This window comes from Lactuca serriola, chromosome 9 (assembly GCF_051521515.1).
Source record: "Lactuca serriola cultivar US96UC23 chromosome 9, Lser_US96UC23_V15, whole genome shotgun sequence".
Taxonomy (NCBI): Eukaryota; Viridiplantae; Streptophyta; class Magnoliopsida; order Asterales; family Asteraceae; genus Lactuca; species Lactuca serriola.
The window spans coordinates 157,525,852-157,542,272 of record NC_136416.1 but is presented as its reverse complement, the minus strand read 5'-3'; the positions used below and the strand labels follow the sequence as shown (position 1 = coordinate 157,542,272).

The 16,421-nt window shown below is 39.3% G+C and overlaps 1 protein-coding gene across 1 annotated transcript; it reads right to left on the bottom strand.

The window, feature by feature from the left end:
• Window positions 1-678: 678 nt before the first annotated feature.
• On the bottom strand, window positions 679-14,442 carry LOC145072647 (E3 ubiquitin-protein ligase UPL2-like). The gene is made up of 17 exons (XM_079019112.1): window positions 14,039-14,442; window positions 13,273-13,368; window positions 12,986-13,192; window positions 5,748-12,905; window positions 5,167-5,673; window positions 4,765-5,085; window positions 4,460-4,667; window positions 4,108-4,382; window positions 3,697-4,016; window positions 2,452-3,604; window positions 2,219-2,365; window positions 2,038-2,118; window positions 1,732-1,957; window positions 1,494-1,633; window positions 1,291-1,397; window positions 1,081-1,224; window positions 679-995 (listed from the first exon to the last, which is right to left on the bottom strand). The coding sequence occupies exons 1-16, from the start codon at window positions 14,069-14,071 to the stop codon at window positions 1,122-1,124; spliced, it is 11,082 nt and encodes a 3,693-aa protein (XP_078875238.1). The 5' UTR covers window positions 14,072-14,442; the 3' UTR covers window positions 679-995; window positions 1,081-1,121.
• Between the last annotated feature and the right edge of the window lie 1,979 nt (window positions 14,443-16,421).

The following is a 16,421-nucleotide window of genomic DNA, read 5'->3' as shown; positions in this document are numbered from 1 at the left end:
AATAATAATAATAATAATAATAATAATAATAATAATAATAATAAAATATAAATTAAAAACAACAAAAAATACAAAATAGGGAGAGAGCAAACAACAAATGGCAAAAAATTCACATAAATTGGAAAAAGGAAATATAAAATAGATAGAAAGATAGTAAGAACAACAATAAAAATATATCTAATTTCTCAATTGAAAAAGAAGGGGATACATTAATTAATCAAATTGCATCAAGCACGAGAGCATTAAATTTTAACCAGAAGATATGTGATCAATTATTAATTTTCTTTTTAATATCATTTTTCCTACCGACTGAAAATCAACCGAAATGGGAAAATAAAAAAACATGATGTAGAATATTTAAACGTTGCATCTACATCCATCCGACAGACCAGATGGAATGCTAAACCAAGGAACTTTCAACTAATCAACAGGTTTGGTTTTCTTAGGTTAGGCTTTTGGTTTGGTATGTAGTTCCACGTGTTACATAAAACTAACCATCAAAACTTAAGTATTGGGTGAAGGTCAACCTGTGTCACTTCTTTATATGTAGTTGAACCTCAGATGATAGAAAGAAAGGAGGTGAAGTTAATCCAAATACATTCTTTTGTCGTTTTCTTATAATATATAATATATATATCTAGAAAGAAAGGAAAATTTGGGTAAATGGAGCAAAGAAAGTTTACCAAATTGGAACTGGGCAAAAAAATAGGTAATAAAATTTACTTACATGAAAGTGGATGTTTCATGTTTTTTCAAGTTTCCATCATTATATCATTTTATTATTCTACTACTAAAACTAAAACTACTAGGAAGGAAGGAAGCAAAAGCAACCCATAAGACCACAGCATTTTTCCATGCTTACAAATAGAGCCCCAAAAACCAACCAACCACTTGTTCAACATAACAAGAATATATCATCAGTCTTATCACTTTCTCTTTCTTGTCATGACTCGTTCTTCAAAATTCACGATTCATAACCAATCTTCATTCTTTATCTGAAAAAAATCAACCTAACTTTCTTCATTGTACGAAAACGAAATCGGAATGAAAAGTAAACAAATGAAATGGAGGGAGACTTACATCTATACATAATAACATATGGCTGAAACAAATTGAAATGACTAGCCGAACCCAAAACCCTCACTAGCTTCATGGATAGCAAGCAGCAACCGCTCTTGAAGCTGCTCCTTTGATGTGTATTCAGGAAGATCTAATTGGTTGAAGCTGAAACAAAAATATAAATATTTAAATTTAAACAAATAAAAATTCTAAATTCTAAATTAAACTAACCAGGTATGAGCAGATGGCAGCCTCTCTGGTGCTCCATAAGCTTTATGGATTTGGAACCTTTGTGGACCCGATATGCCTTGTAGTGCTTTAAAACCTTCCAATGGAACCTAATCAATCATCAATGTTATCGTTAGATTATATTATATTATATTATACAAAATCTTTAATAATTATTAATTCAGGTATTATATCCTCAAATATACCTTTGATGTACCAGTGACAAATTGAAGCAATCTCGCCCTATCTTCTTTATTAAATGCTTTCACAACCTCCCAAAACCACACAACAACACCAGAACCCACTGTGTATCCTGTGTATTCAGCATTCACCTTCAGATCATCCACTGCATTAAAAACAATTAACAAGGCCAAGGTTGGTTAAATTTAAATTAATCATGTAATAAATATGTTTATAAATCTTTTTTTAACAAAATATACTCACAGTCAATCTCTGGGAGTCCACTGATGAGCAGCTCAAGCTCTTTATCATTAAAAATAGAAATAAGGTCACGTGGAATCAACTCATTAAAACCCTCCAAGAATGAATTTATTTGAGGGCGTATCGCATTTGTCAGAATATGTTCAGCAACAAGATCCACATATTCATGCTTTGTTTCTTCTGTCACCCTTATGTTCCGGCCTCCCGGTTTCAGCTCATAATCAGTAACCTTTTTTTTTTACCATATACAAATAAACCACATTTCAATATTCCATTCTATAAATAAACAAATAAATCTAATTTACAAACCTCTGTCTTCTCATAGAGAATGTGTTTTTCTTCATCAGCATCCATGCTAAATGTCAAGTCCAGTATGTCGCTTACATCGTTCTGAACCAAGTAAAAAACAAACCACGATATTATATTGCATGCAAATATTAAATATTAAATCTAATAATATAAATAAAGTATAAAGAATGGTGTCGCTTACCTCCAGCAACCACTTTAAGTTCTTGTAATAATCAGGATCAACAGCCTCTATGTCATGATATGTTACCTTCACACCAAGGATATGCTTATAGAAGGATCGTGTGAAGTAAACATCCAACAGTTGCCCATCAAACAAAGCTTTAGCAACCTATAGCATACATAAATTTTAAAACCTTATTCCACAACATTTTAATTTGATTTTGAAAAAAGAAAAAGGGTATTTTTGGAAAGTACCACACGGCCAACGAATTTGAAGTAAGAAAGATGCTCTGTCTGGTATACAGAATTGGGGTTTGGCTGGAAGGTTGCGTTGTTCCCTCCAGTTGTAAAAAGCAAAGCACCTTTGTCAAATATGACCCTGGAAAGCAACTGATACCATTCTCTTGTCAAACCACCAGCATCGATACCTTCTTCACCTTGAAAATGGACATTTAAGCGTCCTTTCAAATCCTGACTAGGTCGCATCCGTAACTGATTATAGGAATCTTCTAGAACATACGCCCGTCGAACACTTATCCGGAGTGGACCAGTCAAATGCTGATCGTGTTGCTGTCTGATTCTAGAACGGAAATATGATCTTTTGTTGTCAAAGTCGATCAACCTGGGTGCTTTCAGCATCATAGAGAGTGATTTCTCCAACAAGCCGGGGTTTTGTCTGACAAAAGCGTTCAAAAGCCGGCGATGCTTCTCAGCAAATCTAGAAAATGTCACAGCACCATCAACCCCACTTGGTGATGAGCTTCCAGAAAGTTCCTTCACTTCCCTTGCTGTTGCATACGTGTCTTCTTGCTGGAGAGATGAATTGGAATTGGAATTGTTTGCTTGAAGCTTCTCACATAGAACCAAAAATGCTTCAATGAAGGGCAAAAGCCTTTGGGTCCCAGGAGGGAGTGGAGGAGATGGAGATGAAGAACCCGAACCCTGACCCTGACCCTGACCTTGGACATGGTCACCAACAGCATTAGCATTGGCATTGGCATTGGTGTTGGACATAACTGAAGAGAATGAGCTTTGTGCCAGCTGTGTTTCAGTCACACTTATGCATTCGCTTAATTCTTGCCATAAAGGCTCCAGTGAAACATTTAGCTTCCACATAGTGACATGCTCCTGATTATTGTCATCATCATCAGCATCACTCTTTTCACCGGATATAGTGAGAGAGCTCAGTGTCTGAAGGATTCTTAGAACAGCAGCTCCAGCCATGGATCCAGCACTCAGACCCAACATTTGTGTGTTTCTTAAAGTGATGAGTTCTTTGATGGCAGAACTGCTCAGACTATGAGCTAAATCTGAAAGCTCTACAATAAAGAATTTTCTATGTAAAGGAGCAACCGATGCCAATTTCTTCAGAACTTCCCCAGTAAGCAGGTAAACTTTATCAGATAGCCTAGTCATTCATGGTGGACAAAAGAATTAACATTTTCATCTTTGAAATGGTGGACAGAGATTGGATTATTTAGGATAGTAGATATTACGTACCCCTCATGGCCAAGAAGGCTGCATAGATTGTGTAAATCAGGTTGTGGTAGCTTCATGAAGATGTCATACATGTTGACACTTTTCTGGTCATCTGAAGTGGATAACCCATCACTCACACTTTTATCATGCTGACTTGCTTCTGCTGCTGCTGAGGAAGAATCTCCCTGAGCAGGAGGATTGTCACTAGCAGGTGCAGTTTCAATGGCGGCAAGACCTTGGGAGCTAGCTGTAGCTGCTGCTGCTTGTTCTTGTTCGGTATGAGATTGGGAATCAACTTTTGAAGCAGCAGTGTATACAACCACTTGAAGCAGACCCATGACCTGATGCATCATTCATTTATATAAAAAATGTATACTGGTGTGGTGTTGTGTTCAACAGGGATGACTAGCTATGGTCTAAAAATATGCATACCTGTTCTAGATGGGCAATACTGCGAAGGAAAAGGGGCTGATTCAAAAGCTTTACAAACAATAAAATAGGTATATCACCATCGGATCCAGATCCTCCTCCTCCTTCAACAACTTTCTCTTTTCCCTTATCGTTCTTTTTATCATGGTATTTGAGACTCAAGGAGTCTGGGACAAGAGAAGAATCAAAGTAGAAGAGCAAATTAGCAACAGAAGAATGGTTTGTAGCCAAGTATGTCAAAATCTCAAGAACCCGACGCAGTACGAGAGGTGGGAGACCTGTAATAAATATATGGAAAGATATTAGATTTTAAAGCAAAAAAATCAAGTGTCATGTTAAGAGGAAACCATAGTACCATCCAAGAGCTGTGATCGGCCATAAACAACATTAGACTGACAGCCATAAAGCCTCTGAGAGTTTACTGTTGTTAATCCACCTCCACCTACAGGGCCTTCAGTCTCCATCTTGATCATGTAAAGTAGCAGAAAAACAAGGGTTGCCCTTGTGTAACTATGAGCACATAAGTTCAAAAAGAGTCTCTGCAAAAGGCCTTTACCAAGGGGCTGACATCAAGAAAACGGTCAAGTCAAACTCTGCACATTGCAAAAGTAATGAAAATAACCTATGGGACTAGATTGAGATGGAGTAACTAATTATTACCTGTGCTAGTCGTAGAAGCCTGATCAATGCTTTCAATGCCTCAGGATCTAGAAGTGGGTCCCCCTCAACTTCCTTGACTTTGAGGTTTTCTAGAAGAGCAGAAGATGTCCTTCGTCCTATAGTAACACCCACACCCCTATCAATTACAGTCTGCCTATCAAATCCCAAGCCGTTCCTACGATTATTATTCAGTCTATGGCTATTTCCAAACAAGCTACGGGCCTGATAGTGACTCATAGCTCTATCCCTCAGCATCTGTGCTTCAGCAAGCAATGGAGATGGCAATGCTGAGAGAACCGCCTCTGAAGAGGTCAACAGGACCTACAAACAAATAACAATCAACCATCCATATTAGAGTATGTATTGACAATTTTTAACTTCTTCTGGAGAAGCAATGCAAACCTCTTCACGTAAATCAGCTGGAAAAGTGGCTATAATTGATGCATTGTCCATATCCACAGGTTGCCCTTCAGCTTGATGTGCGACCCTCTGTGCGCGTTGTTGGGCTAAAACTTCTGCTTGAATATCTGGAGGAAGGGCGGCTAAGAATTCTGGATCAATATCTTCAGCAGTAACAGGAGCAGGAGCAGCAACCGGAGGTGGGGGTGGGGCAGATTGAGCTTGTTGTGAAGCCAACACTTCTGCCCTTAGATCTGCAGGGAGTGCCTCCAGGAAGGTTGGATCTATGCCATTTGCATTTGGGGCTGCAGCTGCATCTGCATCTGCATTAGTTGCACCAGTTTCATCTGGTTGACCATTGTTATCCTGCTGGGCAATGCGACTGTCTGACTCCTCCATGACACCTCCTTGATCAGGATCAGCAACGTTCATGTCAACATCTGGTAGCACATTATCACCTGAGGTTACTGATAGATGGTTGCTTGCATCCTCATCATTTGCTGACAAATCCTGAAATGCCACAAATCATAATGTATAATTATCGCATCAGAGAAGTCACCCAAAAAAAAAAACACAATCTCTACCTGTTGCTCGTTTACATTAACATTTCCTTCACCGATTTCCATGTTATCATGACTATTTGGTGCATTGTCTTGAGAGGTGTGGCCATCCACTTGTAGTTCTTCTACAGCTGTGTTGGGCTGAACTTGAACATTTTCAACCACTTCATTAAGGTCTTGATGGAGAGTATTAGTTTGATCAGTCTCACCACCAGGCTGATTATCATTGGGCAAGGGGGAATCTGAATGTTGTCCCTGAGACTGAGTAGAAGTGGTAGTGGATGGAGGGCGTAATTGAGACATGAATAGTTCTTCTACAGCTTGTGCAATAGCAGCAGCCTGACCACCTGCTTGTGGTTGCCCATCATCAGTCCACCGCCCATCTCCCGGTCCTCTTCTTCCAGGTGCACGCAACTCCAAACCAACAGAAAAGTCGGACAATGGCGGTGGGGCTGCTCCTCCAATTCCAACTCTGTCACCAAATACACTAGACTGTTGTGCATGATCAAATGGAAGAACAGGAGCATCAAACATATAGAAATGAGCCACATCAAAGCTGCCACCAGATAACGATTCCAATTCCCGAATTGAACCCAAGTCACCAGACTGAGAAGGTCTCAATAAAAGAGGATGCTGCAAACCATTCCCACTCCCACTCCCAATTCCATTCCCTTCTGTGCCAGATCTATCAAATGAGGTTCGACTCTGTTGACGGCGTCGGTCAAACCCTAAAGGTCTTCGAAGCCCAAAAAGATCATCAACATTCACACCTTCGAAAGGCTCTGCAGCAATGTCGATAAGTCCACTATCTCCTCCCGGTTGCCCCAGCACCCCATCCAGAGCCTCTCGCCACCTCACCTCAATAACACGGTTTTCATGATAATCATCGTCCTCTTCATCAACCATGTCATCCTCCTGATATTCATCTCCTAACCCAGTTTCATCATGATCCTCCACATCCGTGTCAGCCAGCGACATCAAAGCAGTACCATCTTCAGCTATATCCTCATCCTCGTCATCGCCATCGCCTTCTCCATCTCCATCCTCATCATCCTCGTCATCCTCACCGTCATCGCCCATGTCATCATCTTCATCACCACCACCCCTACCCTCAACATGAAAAGTCATTTCAATCTGATCAGAATCACGCAACACACCACCATCTTCCATCTCTTCAGTTTCGTCCATTTCAATTCTCAATTCCTGTTCTGCCGGCGGCTGGTTTAAGTTTGACTGTTGACCACCCCCACCCTCATCCTGAGTTGTTTCTTCATCATGTTGCTCAGTGTCATTGTCATCTGCGATCTCATGTTGACTATTATTATTACCCTCGGGTATCTCGTCAACAGGGGTATTATTGTTATTGTCAGGCATCTGATTATCGGATCCAGTACTCAAACTAACCGACTTTTTCTTGTTACCCAAATCAGATAATGGGAGTTGCTCCACTGCATTGGCGGCCCGTGTTAACCCTTCCATGGCTTTAACAATGATATTTACAACTTTAGGGGCGTCCGGATGGTCTAGATCCAGTACCTGAAGAATGCTGGAGAGACACGGAATCATCCCTCCATCAATCATTCCTTTGGCTATATCAGGAGAGCATCCGGAACCAGGTACATTGCTGGAAGATGAATTTTTAGACAAAATCGAATAAACCAAATCAACAAAAGCAAGAACCCGTTTATCAGGCAATAAACTGCCCTTAGATGAACTGTTGGCTGAGTTTGCAAATGATGACAGGGCTTTCACAAGGACATTAATGACACGCCTACGCCCTTCGCTTGAGCGACCACACAAAACCACCAAAAACCACGAAGCTTTCTCGGATAATTTCCCTCTCCATTCATCAGATCCTGAGGTTGTAGTGGTACTCTTGTTATCAATGGAAGGGTGGAGAAGTCGATGTGTAACATGATGCACAATCCCACCATGTCCAGGGTATTCTACCTCATTATATCCCCTCAGCTGACACATCTCAAGATCCCGTTTCAGAATTATTCCAACCGCATGTACATACATTAGAAGAATATCACTCAGCAACTTGAGGACAAATGTAACCTTAGCTAACCCTGCTGATCTTTCTGATTGACTGTCTGATTCTTTCCTTGTTTCATCCACTTTCATTTTACCCTTGTTGGCAGTAGACTCGTCTATCTCCATGTTCATGGCAGCATTACCAGATCTAACGCAATCTTCCTCAGAATATTTTGATATAATTTCAAGCAGGTGATCAACAACCTGTGTCAGATTAGCAGGAATCTTTTTCTGGGCTTTACCACACTTTGCTGGCCCATCTTGAGATCTATTTTCAGATATACCAATTTCAACACCAGGTGCTTTTGATTTTTCTTTATCCTTTTCTTTCTCTTTCTCCTTCTCCTTGGACAAAACAACAACAGTTCTCCCTCCTGTTGTTTCCAACTGACATACGCTTGCTGCTGCTTTCATGAACACCTCGGGATCTCTAGAAATAAGGGGTGCCATTGATGTCAAAAATGCTCGAGGGGGAACACGGCCAGCATGGCGGGTCCCACTTAATGCCTGTCGTACCTCCAATTCCATTGCTGTTTGTAGAGTCTGGGGATCTTCAATGAGATGCCGAATGATGGCAGAAGCTACTGTGTCATATCCAGGAAAGAAAGAGCTCTTTGGTATACTGAAAAGATCAACCATACCTCCATTTTCAAGAAACTGTAGAGCCAGAGTGTGTGTTTTTGTCAAGCGAGCACATAACAATAGAACTGCTTGCATAACCATAGCAGGGACATGCCGTTTGATAAGATCACATGCAACATTGAGTATCCTATTACCCTCTTCAATAGTCAGATAACCAGTGGACTTCCCGAATATCTTTTCAAATGCTCCGCCCTTTTCTTTTTCTTTATCAACATCAACTGGAGTAGATTTCTCTTCACCACCTTCCTTCTTTTGCTCTTGATCTTGCTCTTGCTCTTGCCCTTGCTTAGAATCAGGTAAAGATGCTTCTTTGCTATCGGAAGAAACTTTTGGCCTGGATTGCAACAAATTGTCCAAGATAAGAAGCAGAGCACTGATGCATTTTGGTACAAGAAGCTCGCTTTGTGACTCGGTTCCTTCCAAGAACTTGATTAAAATATCAATTGATACAGAGACAATGCCATTGTTCACAGCAATTTCTCTAGCAGTAACATCTTCAGCAAGAAGCAATGCCATTGTGTGTGATATCATACATAGTGTACTTGTCTCCTTCGAGGCCTCCAGTGGAGAAAGCTTTAGCTGTTGAATAAGGTACAATATCACTTTCGGCCGATCTTCTCCTTTGTTCCTATTACAGAACGTGACAAGCAAATCAGTCAAGGGAAAAGCCATCGAATCACTACTTTGAAACAACTTCATTGTGGCTGCAAGAATGTCATCAATAGGCGGTGTCTTTGTTTCCGCCACTTCCGTTTGTACATCACTTGTTTTTTCCGTGTTGCTATCTACTTTTGGGCCCTCAGATGAGTTTCCTAGAGATAAAGCAAGTGCTCTTGCCAACTCATCATCCTCCTGAACAGGATCTTCAGCATGAGTAAACAACCATTCCATGGCCATCTCAACACTATTCGTTTCAACTCGTCTTAATGCTTCTTCTGCCCTTGCCCTAGTAAATCCCATCTCCACAATCGTAGCAATAGTGGATTCATCAGGTGGAGGTGGCATGAACCTCTGGCTACCACTCCCGGAAACACCACTCCGAGTCCGTTTTGCATCCCCAACACCGCAGTATACATGGGTGACAAGTGTCACAATTGAAGTAATGAACCCTGGATTACAATTTGGAAGCAGAGGGTGGTTCCAGATAGGAAGTATTACATCAAGAACCTGAGATTGCAGCATACGAACAAACACTTCGGGATCTCGAGGAACAGGAAACAACCCGATTGATAAACCAACAGCAACAGGCTGTACAAGCAACTGAGCTTGAGATGTGGAGGTTGGAGGTAACAGGAAGGTAGAGTTAACAAAAAACTCTAGAAGACGACAGTAGCTCTGTAACGTATCAAGTAACCATGAACCACGAGATAATTTGCTTCCTTCACTGTTTTCATTATCACCACCAGATGTTGAAGCAGAATGAGGTAATGACCAAAGCAACTGACTTGTAGCTTCAAAAGTGGTGAGTAGCTCCTTGAAAGTCCCCTGGACATAGAAGTTATTTATCATTACCGTGTAGCAGATACGCCGCCTGTTATCAAATGTCAATGCCGCCATGTGATCCACAACTTTCCCAAGATAACAACACTTCACAGACAACACATCAAAACCCGGCTCCATGGAGTACCCCTGGAAACCAAGGGCCTCAAGAAAAATCTTTGCTAATGCAGTCCCGATGTTCTTGGAAGCAGTACTTAAGGATCCGGTTTCAGCCCTACGCCGATTAGACGATGGGAATCCTTTTACAAGAGTGGTGAAGAAAGATCGTATAGTAGAAGCAAGTTTGTTGAGGCTTTCCATAACAAGAGCTTCAGGGGTTTTTTTCTTCAGATCCTGGGAAGAGCTTACTTCAGTGTTGCTCATGGAAGCTTCCGGATCAATATGTAAAGCTTCTAGATGTCTACCCGTTCTTCCTCCTCGTATACGTGCCAACCCGTGTCGGCTGCGACGGCTGAACCCTTCACCAGATCGAACAACTGAAACAAAGTCACGCTCTAAACCCCAGTGAGGGTGTGTACTATTCCGAACAGACACTGGGTTCATGTATCTGACAACTGGCATGCTCGCATCATCATCACTTTCCCTTTCATTACTTGCAGCAATGGCAGCATCACCATCACCACCACCATTACTACCACCAGCAGCACTGGTGGCATTTTCAGCCTCTGCTTCACTACTCTTTTTTTCGTCCACTTTAGAATCAGAAGAAGCGGAAACTTGCCAGAGTATTTCCCGATAGGCAACTCCAAGATCTTTCAACACGTCAGCATCAGAGGTTCCCAATTCGGACACAAGATTAGTTGTCCCCTTTGATAAAGCATTTGAAAGTGATAAGATACCTTCAAGACTAGAAAGGCACCTCAACACCTTTGTCCTTTTAGACTCTTCTACCTGTGCAAGCTGCATACCTCCAAGAGAAACAAGAAGTTCGTTTGTTGATTTCAAATGCTCTCTCAAGAAAAGACATAATGCTCGAGCAAGTGATGCTGAATGATGTGGAGAGAAGTTTTTAAAAGCCACAGATATGCTCTGTCCAACAGACACAGATGAAGGCATCAAAGGTAGGGTGAATAACTGCAAAACGGCTTCGATTCCCTTTTTATCCACAAATATACGACACGTGTCGGAATTTTGAAGAATTGTTTCAAGTAAACGAGCAGCATTGTTAACACAATCAGGGAGAAAGGTCTCGACATTCAACGAAGATGCATCAGAAGGTTGTTCAGGACTCTTCTCAGGATTTTCAATCTTATCATCTGCATCGGTTTCCATTGGAACAGAAGAAGAGCTTGGAGCATCAACAGTTGAGGAAGTAGCTTCAGGTCCAGATCCAAGCTTTTCAATGGCTTTCAGAATCTCAATCAGTGTATCCACCCCATGTGCACGTAGAGAAGAAGCATGTCTCATCAGTTCATCAAGACCACTGGACAATGAACTCGGGGTATCACCCATAAGAGCACGTAGATACATTCTTGATGTAAATATCTTCACAAAACACCTCAAAGCATTACGATCTTTCACAGCCTGAAGGCCATTGTTATTAAGGCACAAGGCATCCAAACACTGAGGTATGCATGTTATCGCTTCACCAGAGCAAACCACACCATCCATTATAGCATCCAAAAATGCAGAAGGAAGAGAAGCTTCTTCCAAGATCGAATAACAAGTAGGATCTTTATGGATGAGATCACTCATGACAATCGCCGCCAGTGAAAACATCCCACCACCAAAGTCTTTAGCTTTTTTAAAGATCACATATAAGCAATGTGGCAACAAACTTTCTTCAGAGCCATAAACGCGTGCAGTGGTTCCAGGAGCATATGTTCCAAGTGATATAGCACGTAGTAAAGCTTTCATTAAAGACCTCCTATGGTATGACACCAAAGCTTCAGAATAAAGAGGTTGATCATGATCAGATTCAGAACTCTCCATCTCAACAGACGTACTACCTTCTTGCTTTGATCCATTTTCAACATGAGAAACTTCTACCTTCAGTCTATATATCGTATCATCCAACCCTCCAAGGTCTCTAAACAAAGCAGCTGCGGGATTACTGTAATCCATAAAAGCTTCTAGAACATGTACAGCTGTCCCAACCAAATGCAGATGTTGAGGGTCTGTGTTTTTAAGAAGAGGTAAAAGTGTTGGTATAAACCCTGCTTCACGCATAGCAGAACAGCCAGAAGAGGAAGAAACCAAAACAGTGACCAAGGAGAGTAAAGCTTCAGCAAAAAGAATAGACCCTTTAGACGATTTACTAACCACAGCATCAATAGCCTTCTGCATGAGACTAGACAGGATGCCACGGTGTCCGCCAGATGTCACAGCAGACAGCACAGTCGGTTGGCGGGACCGATCTTGACAGAGTGCAACCAAAGAAGACAGACTTAGAATCCGAATCTTTTCAGGAACTGCATCTTCATAGCTCAATAAAGTCACCAATTCATTGATGAACTCAGGCTCAGTGTTAAAAAAGGAGACCAGATCATCAGTATCACCACATGCTTGAACTAGAACTACAAACGCATGTAAGCGAATACATGTGTATTGTTGTCGAGCAGTGAAAGAGGTGAAAGCTCTTGCGAAACGTAATCTTGTCAAAAGTGAGAATCTTAAACTAGGTGGGACTTTATATTCTTCAACTAACTTGTGCAAAAGTTCAAGATCGGATTTTTCGTATGTATCGATTTTAGGGAGATGGATAATCTGTAGCCCTTGATTTGACTCGTTTGATGACTCGTTCACTGCATAGAATTCGAAATGGAGAGTGCTACCCAACTCGTGAGCTACTGAATCGGATATGTTTTCAACTGCACATGAAACCAATCCAAGTCCTTCATCTTTCCCACCCCAACCTTGTGCAAAAGCAAATAGCTTTGAATTTAGGGATGCATCTCGTATAATGTGTTTTCCAATTGATTTCTTTAAGAAAGCTGATAAAGTTTGTAGACAGGCTTCAACCACATCCGCATCAGTGGAAGCCAGTAGAGAAGAAAGATGATGCTGCATCGTATTAATCCAGAATAAGTAACTTACCAAGTAAAATAAGAAGTAGCTATGAAGTGCAAAGATATATTTTTTACCTCATAGGAGCTATAGAAGTGTTTATTTGTGCAGTTTTCCAATATTATTCTAACAACACGCAAAATCTGTAGGACGGATTCCCTAGGGAAGGGAGGATCAGACTCCAAGAAATCATCCTCAACTTGCAAATCTTTCCTTGGTTTTATGTATTTCTCAAAGAAAGTATCGAAGTGGTTAAATAGATCAATCCAATGATGGAAGTCCCCCTGTATCAACAACAATCATCACAAACAACCCATATATAAGCAGGATTATATGGCTAAGTCGGATAGGAATGTAGATGTACCTTGTCAAAATCCCAGAAGAAGCTTTTCAAGGGTTCCTCGATACTTTCAAGTGGAGCAGCAGTTACACCATTGATAAATGACTTGATTTTGGGAGGCTGATGCACAATGAAAAGAAGCATACAACATGTATCATCAACATTTAAACAAATCAAAGTATACAGAATTCAACTGTCAGCATGGTTTTTAAAGAATTTTACTAATTCAATTTTCATCATTGAAGACATTATGAATCCAAGGATAAAAGAAGCTGCTAATGGTCATATAGAGTGGGAAACATAAGGAAGTGACATATGGAAACACTTACGTTTAGTTTTGAATCAAAATATCTGATAATTCATGTAAACAGAAAAGCTTCTACCTAGAGGATGGGGATGGGGATTTCAAGGAATCCATAATTTTTGAGAGTGTGGAGTTTATTGGAATACCAAAAATCAAGTATACAAAGCAATCCAAAATTTTACAGATAATAAACAGCCAAAATGGAAAACATTAAATAAATTAGATACAAATGCCACAAGTAAACAAATAATCAATCTTCCAATAATTTAAAAGATCATATGAGTGGGCATGCGTAAAACTGGTACATTCAAATAGTAAAAACACCACTATCGATCGAAAGAAACGATCGACCAAACCGCTAGTCTCCATCATGTTAATTCCCGATTAAAAAACCCTAAAATAATTGAATAAACCCTAAACTACCACACTCCATTACACAACTTCCAATAAAAAAAAAGACTAAAAGAATATAATAACTGCACTAACCACTTCTGATGCCCTCCTTCTCCGTAACTTCATATTGAAATCAACGTGACAAATAGCATTGCCCACAAAACACAATCGATCGATTCGTTGATCGTACGATTAGTATTAAATACGATCAATTAGCGTCAAAGACGATCGAATTGACAAAAGATCAGATAGTGGGGAATCAATATTGAAGAAATCAACCAATGGTTCGATTCAAGGGTTTTCGAGGCAAGGGTTTTTTCTTCTTCCCTTGTGGTTTGCCGGCGGTTGATCAGAAAGAGAAATTGAAAGTGTTTGCGTGCGATTGTAGATGTAGGTATGAAAGATAAGGGAAGAATGAAGAGTGAAAAGGGAAGAACAAAGAGAGAATTGCTCAAGCAAAGAAGCTTACTGTCGTCCTAGGAACGATTTACAAAAAGAAAAAGGCAGCACAGAGGGGGCTTATATATTTCTTTTCACCGACCTACCATTTACCTTTTACCGATACCAACTCAAAATAATTTAACACGTATTTAGCCAAAATATTTGTATTCAGTTATAAATGATAACATCTAAATTAATTTAATTTTTTATAATATCAGAACATTACAAAAACTTGTAAATCATTGATATTTTGTAAACGATTGTTATAACTAAAGTTATGTCATGTTATATTTTTAAGATGAGGTATAATTGGATCTAACTGAATTCGAGTTAACACTGCTTCGACTTCAACTTAACAAGAAAAAAGAAAGGAAATGAATGGAAATGAGAAGAAAATAAAAGAGACTGGTGTTCACGAGTTTCATTAAAGGAGAAAAGTGGAAAGAAATTGAGGGAAATGGGAGGATCACTTTCACTCCTAATTTTCCTTCCGATTTGGAAGGATTTTGAAAGAAATAACAAAATGATTCATTTTCCTTCCACTTCTCTCCAACTCGGGAACACAAAAAAAAATTATTTTCCTTTTCTTTCTCTTATTTTCTCTCGTGACTTTCTTTTTTTTTCTCTTCTTTTCTTTTGTTAAACTCGGGAACAAAGCGTAAAATGAAGAGAATAGAAAATAAAGGAAAAGAAATTTGTCTTTTGTGTTCCCGAGTTGGAGAGAAATGGAAGGAAAGTTAAACATTTTGTTCTTTCTCTCCAAATTCTACCAAATCGAAAGAAAGTTGGGAGGGAAAGTGATTCTTCCATTTCCTTCCGATTCCTTCCTTTAATGAAACTCGGGAACACCAATTTCTCTTACTTTCCTCTCATTTCCACCCATTTCATTTCTTTTCTCTCCTTAAGTTGAACTCGATAGCGAGGTGATAGTTTTTAATGTTGATTAGAAGGAAACATATATGATTGGTTTGACCCCAACTTTGTTAGTTATGTTTATAAAATTTATAAATAGTAATTTATTAACTATGGTATATTACATCCACTTTGCGAGGGAAGTATTCTGTAAATTTTCTATTAGATAGGGGTTATTTTTTAATTATTTTAAACATATGGACTGTTTTAGTAAAAAAAAATCTACATAGGGACCTTTTATGTAAGGTACAGGGACAATTTTTGTAATTTATTTTTTACATATGGACTAAACATGCCAACATATAAAAGTCTTAAACACGTGGACCGTTTCTATAAAAAAATATACACATAGATATTTTATGTAAATTTAATACTAGGTTATTAAATTAATAAGGTAAATAAATAAAGGGTGATATATATATATATATATATATATATATATATATATATATATATATATATATATATAGTTAAACAATCAAGGAATAATCATATCATTAGTTGATATGAAGTTTAGAAAGTTATAAGTAAAAATAATGATAATTTAAAAGTTAAAGATCTAACAGTGTAATGTTAACAAAGTTAGTTTGACCAAATGGTTGACTGAATTAATGGAAGGGACTATCATAGTTATATAATGGATAGAGGAGGACTATGTTATGTCAACCTTTTAGGCATATGCAACAATAATTGAAATAATGGTAAATTTGACAAAAGATGTAAATTAGAGGGACCAATTGTGAAAATATTAGGAAATAAGATGCATACTCCCTACATTCTCTCTCCAGGTCGTGATTCACGAAGAAGAGACTCTCTGATGGTGATTTTCTTATATCTTACACCTAAAGATTAATCCAATACAAGATTGGAGCATCCAAGCAAAGGAAAGAGGAATCAAAAGCTTCTAGGTATAATCTCTTCTCTTCTACCTCTGAATTTCGAATTCAAGGTTTGGGGAAAACCTAATCTCGATTTTGGCTTCAGTTGATGACTATGGTTTGGTTTTCTAACCTCCCTTGAGTGGTTTTCGTGGTTCTAATCTTAATCCAATCATTACAATTATGGATTTGATGATTTTGGTGAAAACCCACATGAACCCTAGAAAACCTTAATTGAGGCTATT

Coding starts and splice junctions, on each gene's coding strand:
- LOC145072647 (XM_079019112.1), bottom strand. CDS start 14,071: ATGAAGTTACGGAGAAGGAGGGCATCAGAAGTG. Junction 2,366..2,451: donor TCAAATTCGTTGGCCGTGTG/GTACTTTCCAAA, acceptor TGTATGCTATAG/GTTGCTAAAGCTTTGTTTGA. Junction 1,398..1,493: donor TTGTCACTGGTACATCAAAG/GTATATTTGAGG, acceptor ATGATTGATTAG/GTTCCATTGGAAGGTTTTAA.